This window comes from Cavia porcellus, unplaced genomic scaffold (genome assembly GCF_034190915.1).
Source record: "Cavia porcellus strain 051 isolate PalLab524CR breed Dunkin Hartley unplaced genomic scaffold, mCavPor4.1 scaffold_14, whole genome shotgun sequence".
Classification (NCBI taxonomy): domain Eukaryota; kingdom Metazoa; phylum Chordata; class Mammalia; order Rodentia; family Caviidae; genus Cavia; species Cavia porcellus.
In genome coordinates this window covers 76,184,385-76,198,779 of record NW_026947497.1, presented here as the reverse complement: position 1 = coordinate 76,198,779, position 14,395 = coordinate 76,184,385, and the positions used below count along the sequence as shown (strand labels likewise).

The following is a 14,395-nucleotide window of genomic DNA, read 5'->3' as shown; positions in this document are numbered from 1 at the left end:
AATCCCTAGCCCCCATACTTTTCTTTCTTATACACTACCTCGTTCCCACTGATAAACACCCCCAGCCTGTCTTTAGCTTCTCTACAGTAGGGACACATCTTTTTTTTTTTTTTTTTTTTTAAGTAGGTACCGGGGATCAAACTCACAACTGCCCGCTTGCAAGGCAGACGCTTACGCTGCTGAGCTAAATCCCCAGCCCCTTGAGTACACATCTTTATTGCCTATACCTGAGGCAACTCATAGTAACTCATTGTATTTATCTCCACTTTATTGCTAGAAACCAAATGTCTAAAACCAACTTCATCTTCCATCATAGTGTTACTATATATTTTACCTGTTGGGACACTGGATTATTATGTCTCTCTACAATTAGACTGAGGTCTTGCATATTCACATTTTAAAAATGTTATTGAATGACTAGTGGATCAACATATAAGGCTGAAGTTACTTTCCTCTACCAGAAAGAGAACTGAAAATTTACTACAGCCTTCTTCCTAAGGCCCCGGTAAGTCAGTAATCGTTCAGAGCTGGTGCAACAATTGACTAAAACTAGACTCGATTCTCCTTGGAAAATATTCAACTGGGCAGCTCGGTGACAGGACTGACGCAAATGACAGCCAAGAGCGCTGGCGCACACCCATCTGCCCTGCACTGTGGAAGGCAGAGGCAAGAGGGCTCAAAATTTGGAGCCCGGTCTGGGCAACTGCGACATCTTGTCTCCGAATAAGAGGACCTCTGGCATGAATTATACAGAGAGACCCTGTTTCAAAAAACAACAGGGGTAGCTCGGTGCGAATGCCCTGGGTTCCACCCTCAGTATCGAAACAATACCAAAAGTGAATCACAATACCCACGGGTTAAGATGAACATGGAAACCGGAGGTGAAAAAGCTTAAGCCAGGCCTCAAAAGCGCAGTTCAGAATAGGACAGTGATTCTTTGCTTATGGCAAAAAGATAGAGCTCAGTGCAGGGCGGGGCCGTATACCAGCTGCAGTGCGTGGCGGCCCCTCGCGGCAGGAACTTGAAAAGAGGTCGCACAGATTCATTCGCAAACGCGCGGCGCGGACCTTCCGCCACCTCGCGCCCGTTCAGCCCGTAGCAGAGGAGCCCAGGCTCCGGGCGGAGCCGGACGGAAGCCGGGCGGTGCCACGCCCCCGCGAGGCGGAAGCGCAGGAGGTGGTGACGCCATAAGTGAGCGCCTACAACTCTGCGCCGCGGCGCTGTAGAACTGTGCGGCCGTGGTTACCGCGAGCAGGCCAGACCGCTCCTAACTGCCTGCTCTTCCCTCCGCGCTGGCGTCGGCGAGGCCGCAGTCCCGGCTCCTGCGGAGCCTAGGCCTGCGGCGGAGTAGATGCCAGGAGTGAGGGGCTCAGGTAAGCGAGAGCTCGGGCAGTTCCGTGGCAAATGACTGGCGGACCGGGGTCCCAACCGGCCATTCGTGGCGCGCCAGCTCAGCGGCCCGGCTCGGCCGCCTCGGGCGGTGTCTCCCCCACCCCGAGGCGCGGGAGAAGCCTCTCTTCGGGCGCGCTTTGGCTGGTGGGGACGCCGGAGACGGTTGTCCTGAGGGACCGCTGCCCTCTCTTTTTTCTCTACAGCCGGACCTCTGCGACGCAGGCTCGGGGAAAGCTGGCGCCTGCGGCCGCCGCTCCCGAAACCCGGGGCGGTTTAGCGAGGGACAGTGCAGGTCAAGGCCTCGGCGCCTTTCGCCTTGCAAATCGAGGGCTTCTATGTGACCGGATTGTTCAGCCTCGGTTCCTTCCCAACGCTCATGGGACCCTTTCTCGGGGGACATTACTGTGCTGGAAAGCGGCTTTTTCCTCTTGTCTTTGCTACGTGGTACCCCTTCTGTACGGCCATCCTTTTTCGGCACAAACAGTGTGGAGAAGATGAGTTTGGGACTTAGAAACAGCAGAGTTGAAATCTTAGCCTACTAATTGGTACTAGTATTTTTAATTCTTGACTGTAAAGTGAAGAGTTTTCTTATACGTACATAAAATAGTTGGCAGAATTTTATGATATGATTTGGGGATCTGGTTAAAGTACGTTAAAGAGATCAAGGATATTTGACGATAAGTTCTTAATTATGGCTTTTTGCTTCTCCAAAATATATAAGCTTGATGTGGAGAAGGGGTTCCTCACCAGGATTTTAACTGTCTGTGCTTTGGATGGGCAGCTTTAGGAAGAAATCAGACGCTCCTAGTCACCCAGATGCCTCATACTTATTGATAAAATATAATCAGTGAGGAATGATTTAAACCACTTTGCTCTTTACACATGCCCAGAAAGCCATTCTTGGGAGACAAGCTGGGAGGAGTTTCATTTACACCACGGCTTATTTTAGAAGGAATTCTCTGTGCTTATTTTTGAGACCTCTCTCTGCTTCTAACACATTTCACATTCATTGAAAGTACACAGAAACGCTGGGCAGGGAGTGCACCTGTAATCCCAGCATTTGGGTGATCTCCTCCCTATTGGTCTTTCATGCACCTAGTCATCCAGGTGTCTCGTGTTTATTGATAAAACTCAATGAAGGACGATTTGAGTCAGTTTTGCTCTGTACTCAAGATAGACAAAGAAAAACGAAAACGTGCAGAGAGAAAATGCAGGAGCTGGAATTCTTTAACTGGATATTATAGTTCTAATTTGAGCAGTTACTTTTCTCTGTAATGGAGAGTGAATATTTACCACTCTGCAGTGTAATTGACCCCGAGGTAAAGAAGTGTGGGTCCAGTAGCAGCCAGAGGGAGATGCAGTGACTTAAATAGAACCTGCTCTTCTGGGCTGAAGAAGGGTGTGCTCTGCCTCTGTGAGGCGTGATGATGGCTGCAGAGCAGCATGTAGTTAAGTGCAATCTTTAATATGTTTAACAAAGAATTGTCCAATTTATGTATATCACTTTCTGGGTCACCTAATCCATATCCCCTGAGACCTGACTGGCATTAGAATCAATTGGGTAATCAAAATAAAACAGGTTGGTGCAGTGACTAGAGCTCTAGCTACTTAAGAGTGCTTGAAGCTAGCGAGGCCCCAAGTCAAAGAAAGCAGAACCCCAAATGCCTGGACTCTGCGTCAGGTGGGTATTTGTGTGTGTGTGTGTGTGTGTGTGTGTGTGTGTGTGTGTGTTTAAAGTTTCTCAAGGGCTCAGGGTGTACTGCATTATTAAAGAGTTTGCCTCCTAATGAGGCCTTGGGTTCAAAACCAAAACCAAAAACCTCCCCCCAGGTGACGCACATGATTTACAGAGTTGTGGATGAGGTTTCACATTTAGTTTAACAGTCCCATAGAGATGTTTGTTTTCCTTTATAGTTTCCTCTTTCTCTTCCTTCCCTTAAGTGTCTGCTTGAATCAAAGCTTCAAGCTTTACAGTGTTTTGAGCCCAGAAAGTAGGCGGAAGTAGCGGTGGCCCATTCAGGTAAGAACTCTGTGTAATTCTGTTTTTTGTAGTTTAAGCAGTTGAACTTAACACTTGAAGAGGTGACTTTTTGGTGAAAGAACACTAAAACTTCTTATGAAAAAAACAATAAACTTATTATCAAGTGTTGGTAGAATTCATAAGTATTATTTCATTGTTGTGTAAATCAGTGTTTTAATGCTAAGCTTTCAAAAACTGGAAAATTCAGATTTAAGAATATTTGCAGTTCTGGTACATTGAAAATCCAGGGTTGTATAGACAGGTTTTCCCCCGCTTCTCTCCATTGTGGTATATGGGACTACTTATTTTGAAGTATTAGGCAGCATCTTACGGAGCTTAGCTTGTGAACTGGGCTTTATGCTTCTGTGGTGGCCGTAACCATCTGTTAACTAGAGTTGTACTATCTGTCCAACAGTATACCCTTTTCCCACAATCTTTCTCCATTTGTATTCCATATGAATGGTACCACTTTCATAGGCTTTTTTTCATGTAGACCTTTCTAAGGACTGGCAGTTGTTAAGATAGATTGATCTGGGGCTGGAGATTTAGCTCAGCGGCATAAGCGCCTGCCTTGTAAGCAGGCAGTCGTGAGTTCAATCCCCAGTACCGATAAAAAGGAAAAAGGCCCCCCCCCCCCACCAAAAAAAAGACTGATCTGCTACATTCTACCAATGTGTGGTCCCTCTCTCTCCCTCCTCCCCTCAGTGGGGCTGGGGTGGGAGGGGGCCTGAAGCCTGGGCCTTGCTGCTGAGCTATGCCCCAGTCCTTTTGAGTCTCCCAGACACTTAGTTGCCCCTGCTGGTACAGTGTAGCAGCCTCTTATCTTTTGCCTCTTCAAGAATACAAATCAGATCTGATAGTCCTATTTTTCAGTCCTTTCTTTCACCCTTATGTGAAGTAGCAGCTCCTCTTAAGAGATGCTGAAGGTCCCCCCAGCCCCTTTTGGTGCACTGTGGGTTGAACCCATGGGCTACTGAATTCTATCCCCAACCTGTTTTATTTTTGTTTTGAAGCAGTTTTGCTAAGTTGCCAGGGCTGGGCTTGAACTTTTGATCCTCTGGTTTTAGTCTCCCAGAGTATAAAGATTACAGACGTGTACCACCACACCCGGCCTTTTCCTTTTGCCTAATAACTGTTTCATTTTTTGTCTCAGTTGAAAAATAATTAGGTGGAAGATGACTTTTCTGTCTTGCAAGTTATTTCCATGATTCTCTGAATTTTACCTTTTTTTGTGTGTCACATTTGTTAATACTAGTTGGCAAGTGAGTCACCCTACTGAATTCTTTGAAAGATTGGTGCCCTTCTAGTAGTAGAAATTCCAGTATTTATTGAACAGAAAATTTAATAGATGTATACTTCCATAGTGCAGTATCACTGATGATGCATACCACCAAAAAACATGTTTGATTTGTTTACCATTTTTCTTTTTGAGGCATATACTAATCTGAGGCATAAACTCAGGGTTTCATGAATGCCTTGCAAGCACTCTCTACTGGGCCACATCCCTGCACTATTTTTGTCTCTCTCTCTCCTGATTGCCCCTTTGAGTGAAACAGGTTTCCACTATTAAGTCTAAGCTGGACTGTAACTTACTACAGGCTAGATTTAAACTCACAGTCCTCTTACCTTTCTGGTGAGCGCTGGAATTACAGTAAGTCCCTGACTTAGCAACAGAGTTCTATTCTGGGAGAATTGTTTGTAAGTTGGATTCATTTGTAAGCCAACAAAGTGAGTCTTTTTTTTTTTTAATCTTTTTCTTTTTTATCGATATCGGTACCGGGGATTGAACTCACGACCGCCTGCTTGCAAGGCAGGTACTTATGCCGCTGAGCTAAATCTCCAGCCCCAACAAAGTGAGTCTTACACAGTATACCTGTGAAAGTTTGCAAACTCCAATATTTGTAGGTCAGGGACTGACTCCAGGCAGACACCAACATATTCAGCTGTCTGGTTGTGTGTATGTGTGTGTGTATATGTCTTGTCTGTCTGTCTGTCACTGGCTTGTTTGCTTTCTCCCTCCTTTCCTCTGTCCCCTTCCCTTCCTCTCTTTTCCTCCTGAGGAATTGAACCTGGGGCTTTTGTACTGAGCTACATCTCTAGCCAATTTTTAAAAAATCTTATGATTATCTTGTTAAGTCACTAAGTTATTTAGGCTGTACTAGAATTTATGATCTTTTTTAAATTTGGGTTTGAATTTAGGTCTTTCACACTGGGCTACATTTCTAGCTGTTTTCTCTTTTTCTTTTAATTTTTATTTTTTCTTTATTTCTTTTTTTAAAAAGAGGATAAAACAAGGAAAATAGAATAAAGCCAATCAAAATAAACTAGTATAAGTGACAGGACTTACAAAATCAACAGTAGTTACCATAATGCCTTTTGTTGTCTTCAAAATAGCTGCAGAGACCTTCAGACATAGTAAAAATCTAATAACAGAATAGAATAGAAACAATAACAAAATGATCAATGCAATAAAGTACTTCAAAAGAAGCCAATAGTAAGTCCAAATTAATGGCCATAATATGTCTTGCTGTCTTTTAAATAACTGCTCATGCCATCAGATTTAACATAATCAAACAAAACAAAAGAGAATAAAACCTAACCCAACAAAACAATGAAAATTACACGGTTTCTAGGTGGGGATCACCTCCTGGTGAGGCCTGGTTCTCTCCCTCTGCAGTCTGTGAAAGATGCTGACTCACAGAGAGAGGCTTGGGTCTGGCTGGCAGTTCCTACTCTGGCATTGGCCTGCGTATGGCGCTGATTTCCAGGCAGGGTCACCTCCTGGTGAGGCCTGGTTTTATCCCCCACCTTCCTGCAGTCTGTAAATGGCCTCTTTTTTTTTTTTTTTTTTTTAAGGCAAGGTTTTACTAAGTTCCTCAGGCTGGGTTCAAAGTTGTGATCCTCATGCTTCAGCTTACCACAGTACTGGGATTATAGGCATGTGCTACTATGCCCACCTGTACCAAATGTTTGACAGATGTGGAATATCACCTTCCTTATTTATTATTCCTCTAGTTCACAATATCCTGTGATGCCCTTGTGTCTTAGGTTCTTTTTTTTTTTTTTCGCCATGACACAATACCTAACACCCACAATTGACTCGGTTTGTTCAGGTTCTAGTCCAGTGGTGGTGGACCTATAGCATAAGTGCTGAGTGGCCGTGCAGAGACCTCTCTGTTGGTTCTCAAGCCAAGTCATCTCAACCAAAGTTTAACAGATTATCAGCATGCAAACAATAGCAAAGATCCCATTAATTGTGCAAAAGCCCCTCAAATGCAAAATTTTGCCTTTCAATAAAAAGCTGTTTTTGGGCTGGGGATTTAGCTCAGCGGCGTAAGTGCCTGCCTTGCAAACAGGAAGTCGAGAGTTCGATCCCCGGTACCAATAAAAAATAAAAAAGACAAAAAAAAAAAGAAGCTGTTTTTATCAATGAAATGTCTGTTGCATTTTTCTTTTAAGACAAAAGATGTTAAATGTTTGAGTTTTATTCTAAACTAAAACTTCAGTACAGTACTTAAGTGTAATGTTGATAGTTTGCAACAAATAAGTGGGTTTTAGGTTGCAGTTTGGGCATTCAACTCTAAAAGGTTTGCCATCACTGTTCTAGTCCATAATCACTAGTCCGTAATCAACTGGTTCCGAGACAGGGCACCATGGCAGATAGGAAGCAGAGCGGACCATGGGAGGAGGAGGAGCTCAGCCCTTCCAGGCCAGGCCCTCAGTGACCCACCTCTGGCCAGACCTACCTCCCAACATCGCATTTAGCTGTAAACTTATTGGTGAACTAATGCACCGATGAATAGGTTGCTCCCAAGATCCAGTCAGCTACCCAGAGCCCCACCTGTAAGAACATGAGGCTTTGGAGGAACATCTAGATGTAATCCATAGCACCTTGTCATTTCATTGCAAGTCCATAGGTTGCTTTGGGTAGTTTGGTTACTCTTTTAACAGCTAGCTATACATACTTTTTAGACAATTTTTCATATGTATATGTAATATTTTTTCCTTAAAATGGGCTTGTATATATTATTTAGTAATGTGACCTTTTTTTTTTGTTTTGGTACTAGGAGTTAAACTTAGGGCCTTGTGCTTGCCATGCAGTCACTGTGTTACTAAGCTGCATCCCCAGCCCTAACTTGACTTTTTGTTTTTAAATTCAGCAGTATTTAAGGATATTTTTTTTTTTTTTTTTTTGTCTTTTTCATTTTTATCGGTACCGGGGATTGAACTCATGACCGCCTGCTTGCAAGGCAGGTTCTTATGCCACTGAGCTAAATCCCCAGCGCCTATTTAAGGATATATTGAACTAAAGCATGTAAGTCCACACTAGCCTCAAGACTCCATTAAAATAGTAGAGGAAGCCAGGTGTGGTAGTGCACACATGAAATCCTAGCACTTGGGAGGCTCAGGTGGAAAGGTCACTGTGAGTTCTAGGCAAGCCTGAACTACACAGTGAGACCCTGTCTTCATTTTCCCAAAAGCCTGAAGATGATGAAGAATAAGAGGAAAGTAGATAACAACCAAATTCTGGAAGCTGGGAAGCAGGAAAGACGAGTGGTAACTGATTAGCAGACTTGAGAAGCTGCTTTAGAATTCTAAACACCTAATGGGATGCTAGCTTTAGGTGCCTGGTGAAGTGGGCCTTGTTGGGCCATTTTTTGGCAATTATCTGTCTTTATGAATTTTTCTAATGGAGTGATCAGATTCTACAGAAGAGTCTTCAATCATCTGTTAGTAGACTGCTGCGCATCTGGGAGATGAGTGGGAAAAAGTGTCATTAGTTTCAAATTCACCATGTAATTCTGTCTTCAGACCTGGCCTGGATCTCTGTCTGCATACCCGTTTTACCCTTTCTACCATAAGTTCCTCCTCCCTTGTTGAAAAGGGAAAGAGCAGGGCATTAAGGATAGGGAGGGGGTTTAGCACCATGGCATAAACGCCTACCTGGTAAGCACAACATTAAGAGTTTAATCTCTGGTACAAAACAAAAACCAGAAAACAAGAAAGAATGGGGAGGGCTCACATTGTTTCTTAGGCTTTAGGGTGCACTGTGGAGTAATCCTTGAGGCCTGGAAGATGTCACTATCTTTTCTCTTTAAATGCATCCCCTCAGGTGTACACATGGGGACCGCTTGTGGAAGCTGAACGAGGAAGGTCACTGGAAGCCCACACTGCAGCTTACTTCTGCCCACAGCTGCATGGCGTGCCAGGCCATCTTAGTGGATTTGCTCCAAAAGTGAAGCTTTGCTTATTTGCCAAGGTAGGAGAAGGGACTTGGAGGTCCAAGTGGTGCTTAATTCAGACTTTTTAAAATGAAATACTGAGAGCTGAAATCCAGACATTCACACAGAGCTATACTCCCAACTCTTTATTTTTTTTTTTTTAATTTTGAGACAGGAGCTTACTAAGTTGCCCAGGCTCAAACTTGTTATCCTGTCTCAGCCTCCTAGAGTCCTAGGATTACAGGTGTCGGCGACTGGTTTATTCAGACTTTCTCAGCCAGTCCTTCCTCTGCCAGTTCACCCATACTCATCCTCACAGGTGTTTGTTAGCTCTAATTTCAAGCCTATATGAGGTCTTCTAGCTTGTTTCTAGGCCTTCTGGACTACTGCCTTAAATTTCAGCTCCCCTTCAAATTCTCCCCTTTGTTTTGAACACACTTATTCCATTATTCTTGGGGTGTTTTTTTTTTTTTTTTAAATTATAATAAGTTCTTTTTTAAAATACCCCCCCAAAAATAAAAATTACATTCAGGGCTGGGGGTGTAGCTCAGGGGGAGATGCCCAAGGCCTTGGACTCCCTAGCACCACAAATAACAAAGGCAAACCCTTAAATGGCAACATTCAGCATATTTTCTGATCACTCTTTGTTTTAAATCTTACTAAATTCAGAGGCAGATTATGTTTGGCTTAGTTCTCATCTGTCACTGTTCGTGAAAGGGGTGTGTATGTGTGTGTGTGTGTGTGTGTGTGTGTGTGCGCGCGCGCTGTGTGGTTCTTATTACTTGGTCACCTGCAAGCTAGTGACTGGATGAGTGTGCCTCTCATCCAGAATCCATCCTGTGTAGTCAGTCACCCAGAGACCCTGACTGGCTGGTGAAGGAGGAGGTACTGATGCCATGAGTTGATTACTCACCTAGAGTCCTGGGGTTACACTCTGGGCCACTGTGCCTCGTTTATTCAGACTTTCTCAACCAGTCCTTCCTCGTCTCGCTCCACCCATACTCTCGGTGTCATAGGTACTCAGCTTTACACAGCAAAGGTTCTATGCTGTACTTTTAAAAATGTGCTCTATGGGGCTGGGGATTTAGTTCAGCGGCATAAGCACCTGCCTTGCAAGCAGTCGTGAGTTCGATCCCTGGTGGGGGCGGGGGTGTGCTCTATGGAAAAAGTTGTTTTGCTGTGGAGTAAGTTATAAGTAAATGGATATGAAATCAGTCCCCTCCCTTCCCTACCTTTCATTGTACAAATGAGAACAGTTTGACTGACTCAGAGTTACATAGCTAATGCAAAGCTGAGCCACACTTAAGAGCTCCTCTTCTAATTCCCTACCCTATGTCTTCCACCAGAAACTGACTACAGAAGGATTGCAAATTTGAAGCTACTGTGAGCACTTTAGCAAGACCCTGTGTAAAATCAAATAAAAAGGGCTAGAGATGTAGTTCAGAGGTAGAATGCTCACCTGGCACACAGACCTGAGTTCAATTTCAAGCATTCAAAAAAGGGGCAGAGGAAGAAAAGAAATTGATTACATACTGGGAAATGATTCTTGAACCTTTTTACTTTCTGTAGTGGGGATTGAACCCTGGATCTTAAACTGAGCTACATTATCAGCATCCTTTTTATTTTTTGAGATAGGGTCTGTCTTTGAAGATTAGGGTGGTGTTGAGCTCACTGCCATATATATCCCAGGCTGGCCTTGAACATGGGGCAGTCCTGTGTCAGCCTCCTGAAGGCTGGGATTACAGATGTGCACCATCACGCTGTTCCAGTGGTCCCCCCCCCCCCCTTTTTTTCTCTCCAAGACACATGTATAGCAAGCAGGGTCTTGTTAGAGTGCCCATTCTTCCCTCTTGTCTAATTTTCATTTTGATGAAAACTTAGATCAAGTAAGATTTTGTTCTGTCCCACAGCCTACATTGAGGGAGATACACTTGTTTATTAGTTTTCTCCCTTAATTGCTGTGTATGTCTTCATAATCTTATGTTTAGAGTGATATATAACTTTTCTTTGTTTTCTTCTCTGTAGCTACATCCAGATCTCATTATGCATCAGAAAAATGAAAAAACAGAGGAAAAGTCTATGGAGGAAAGGAATTCACTTTGCCTTTTCTGAGAAATGGAATACAGGGTTTGTAGGCTTTAAGAAATTCTATTTTCACCAACACTTGTGCATTCTGAAAACTAAGTTAGGAAGGCCAGTCACTTGGAACAGACAGCTGGGGTATTTGCAGTGTAGAAAGAAGTCTCTTGAAATTCAGAAAACATGGATCCACGATGAAGCCCTTTGTGCCAAGAGCAAGCTCATTGTGGCTACTCCAAATGCTAGCACTGTATCCTCTAAAGTGGAAAGAGAGCACTTCATTTCTTCCTCAAGGGGCCTCCTGAGACTCCATGCAGAGAAGTTGCCGTCCTCAGCAAGGAACTTGGACCGTGAATCCTGTGGAGAGAAGAATCTCTTGAAGGCAGTTGCTGGTTTGCCAGCAAATAGTGTTGTAGGTCAGGCCAGCGGTTGCAGACCTAGGACAGCATCACATGACTTTCCCATGACGTTCAGTGGGGAGAGGCAGGGTCCAGGGGAGAGTGGCAAGACTGTGGTCACTTTGAGCAACCATAAAAGAAAACGCTTTTGTTATGGCTGCTACCAAGGGCTGGAGCGCCACAGGAGTGGGGGACTCCTGATTCCAAGGAAGGTCCAACTTAACCAACAGCGAAGGGTAAAAGTGTCTCCTCTTATGATGTATGAGAAATTATCCATGATAAGATTTCAGTATAGGATTCTCAGATCCCAGCACTTCAGAACAAAAAGCAAAGTCTGTAAGCTAAGAAAAGCCCAGCGAAGCTGGGTACAGAAGGTCACTGGAGACGATCAAGAGACCCTTAGGGATAACGTGGAGGGTGGCAGTTGCAGCCCATTCCTTTCCACAGAACCTAGAGACTCTGCTTGCCGGCGTCAGCTGCACGCTCCAGATATGGACAGCGATGTGCTGGCGAAGGGAAAGAACTCTTTCATGTCCGAAGACCGCACTAAAGGGAGCCTTTGTGTGGGCAAGGAGCCCCTTGTAGACGACACATTCCCAGACCAGCAGAATGGCGGTGCCACCGATGCCTGGGACCAGATGCCTTGTTCCGCTCGGTGGGAGTGTGCAGAGCTGACTGGTGAGCGCCCTTTGTCAGAGCATCATCTGGGTAACATGTTCCCCTCGGAAACTGAGGGAGACGCCATGGCTCTGAGTCGGGAGAATGGGATGGGCGCCCTGGGTGACAACAAGGTAGAGCTGGCGGCATCTGGAGCCGAGGAAGCCAGGAGTGGTGTGGATGGGCTTGTGTCCCACCAGACTGCGGAGCTTGAGAGCTGCCAGATGGAGGAGGAGGGGGTGCTCAAACAGAACATCCTCAGCTCCAAGCTGCTGGACCACCCGTACTGTAAGAATCCGCTCGAAGCACCCCTGGCATGCAGTGAACTCAAGCTAGAGAGTCCTTTGCGAGGTGGCAAGAATAGTCAGAAGGCGTCACCTGTGGATGACGAGCAGCTGTCCATCTGCCTTTCTGGTAGGCACTGTTTTGTCCCTCACCCAAATCTGTTGCCCTTTCTCCGTTCTGCAAGAGTGCTTCCATTTGTGGCTTTCTTTACACTTTTGGATGTTCTTGGTGACTTGCTGTCACTATGTTACTTAGATGTTCCATTAATTGTTTAGTTAATCCTTGATTGGATGGACACTTGCATTGATTTCCAGTTGTTTCTTCTACAAACTAACAATATACAAAGGATTTATTTTCTAGTACTGGGGATTGAACCCAAGTTCTTCACACTACTATATTGCAACCCTTTTATGGGCAGAATCTCATGAAGTCAGATTGCTAGGGTTATAGGCATCTATCACCACCTGCAGCTGACTTCTCTATTTTTCACACCATGTTTGGAAGGCTTACTGTTAGCCAGACCTGGTGGCAGAGGCCTATAATTCCCACACTCTGGGAAGCTAAGGCAAGAGGATCACAAGTCGGAGGCCATCCCTTGGCAGTTTAGTTACTTAGTGAGGCCTTGTCTCCAAATAAAAACTGGACCAGGGTTGTAGCTTAGTGCAGAGACCTTGGATTCAGTCCTTGGTACTAAAAAACAAAGCAAAACGAAACAAAGCAGCTGTTTTCCTTGGGTATGGTAGTGTGGTAGGCTAAAGGAGGAGAATCAAGTTGCAGGTTAGCCTGGGTACATAGTGTGAACCTGTTTCAGAATAAAAGTCTTTTTGTCAAACTTCATTAAGAAGTGAATTGGAGTGTTGGGTATTTAGCTCAGCGGCATAAGTGCCTGCAACAAAACAAAACAAGTGAATTAGAGCCAGATGTGGTGGCACATGCCTATAATCCCAGCACTCTGGAGGCAAGAGACTGGAGGATCACTGTGAGTTAGAGACCAGCATGGCTTACCGAGTGAGCTCAAGGCCAACCTGAACTGCATATCGAAACCATGTCTCAAAAAAACCCACAAAAACCAAAATAAAAAAAGTGATTTGGAGTAAACATATGGGAAGACAATGTGGCAGTATTAGTCTTGGAACCATTTTTCCGCTTGAAATTTATCCTAGTTGTAAAAGTACAAATTATTTATATGATGTATCACTTGTGTTATAGTAAATTGAAAACACTAAGAATTTCTGTTAAAGCTTAGATTAAGGCACGTTCAGGACATAGGGTACTACGCAGATGTTTAGGGTTCAAAGTTGCGGTGTACTGGTAGAGTGAGTACCTAGCATGTGTGAGGCCCTGATTCCATCCTCAGCATTCAAAGTAAATGAATTATGTTTCTATTTTTATACTGAAAGATGTCTGTATGAAATTTGAATAGCAAGTTGCAAAATGGTATGAATGCTTTTTTGCATGTGTTTGGTATTGAGGATGGAACCCAGGGGCTTCACACTAAGCTACACCTCCAGTTCTTTTTTTAATTTTTTATATTAGTACAGGTTCTCACCAAGTTGCTAAATTTCCCAGGTTTGGCTCAAACTCATGATTCTCCTACCTCAGCCTCCCTGAGTGCTGGAATTACAAGCAGGTGCCAGCATGACTGGTAGTATGATACAATTTTGTTAAAAAAAATACATGCAGATACATCGGATGAATGTGTATATATACTGTGCATTTGTATAGGATATATCTGTGCAGATACAACACATTGTTATAATTGGCTTTTTTTTTGAGAAGTTATTAGAGTTCTCATTAGTTTAAACAGTGCTTTTCCCAACAATTAAATATGTCTAAGAAGTTCACCACTAACAACATAAAAGAGGAAGCTAACAAATCTGTACAACAAGTTGTATTATTATTGTCCACAAATCAGATGAATTTCCTTAATAAGTTAACACACCTGCAATCCCAGCACTTGGGAGGCTGAAGCAGGAGGATTGCTGCTTTGAGGCCAGCCTACGATACATAATGAGACCCTACCTCAAAAAAAAAAAAAAGTTAACAGACCATGATACTTACAGCTGAAAGAATTGACATTCACACACAAATATCCATTTACTAGCTCTAACACTTTAAATATGAATCGACCTATAGAACAACTATAGCATCTGAGGAAATAGGAATTCTTCATATGAGTTAAGAATCTGTAGTGTAATTCGTTATTTTAGCAGAAGTAGAGAAATCATGGCATCTTAGCAAGTTTAGTGCTTGAAAAAGCCTGTTAGGGGCGAGGGATTTAGCTCAGTGGCATAAGCGCCTGCCTGGCAGGTGTGAGGTCATGAGTTCGATCCCTGGTACTG

The 14,395-nt window shown here is 44.0% G+C and overlaps 1 protein-coding gene across 6 annotated transcripts in view; it reads left to right on the top strand.

The window, feature by feature from the left end:
- The first annotated feature begins 1,172 nt into the window (after nt 1–1,172).
- Senp5 (SUMO specific peptidase 5) overlaps nt 1,173–14,395 on the top strand; it is a 34,343-nt gene continuing 21,120 nt past the window's right edge. Inside the window, exons 1-5 of one of the 6 annotated variants that reach the window (XM_063224316.1) lie at nt 1,177–1,373; nt 1,596–3,073; nt 3,334–3,412; nt 8,526–8,672; nt 10,660–12,182. In XM_063224316.1, coding sequence (XP_063080386.1) covers nt 10,691–12,182 — 1,492 coding nt within the window. In that variant the 5' untranslated portion in view covers nt 1,177–1,373; nt 1,596–3,073; nt 3,334–3,412; nt 8,526–8,672; nt 10,660–10,690. Of the gene's footprint in view, nt 1,374–1,595; nt 3,074–3,333; nt 3,413–8,525; nt 8,673–10,659; nt 12,183–14,395 lie in introns of all 6 variants that reach the window. The other 5 variants (XM_063224318.1, XM_063224317.1, XM_005006892.4 and 2 more) reach the window with 5 other exon arrangements.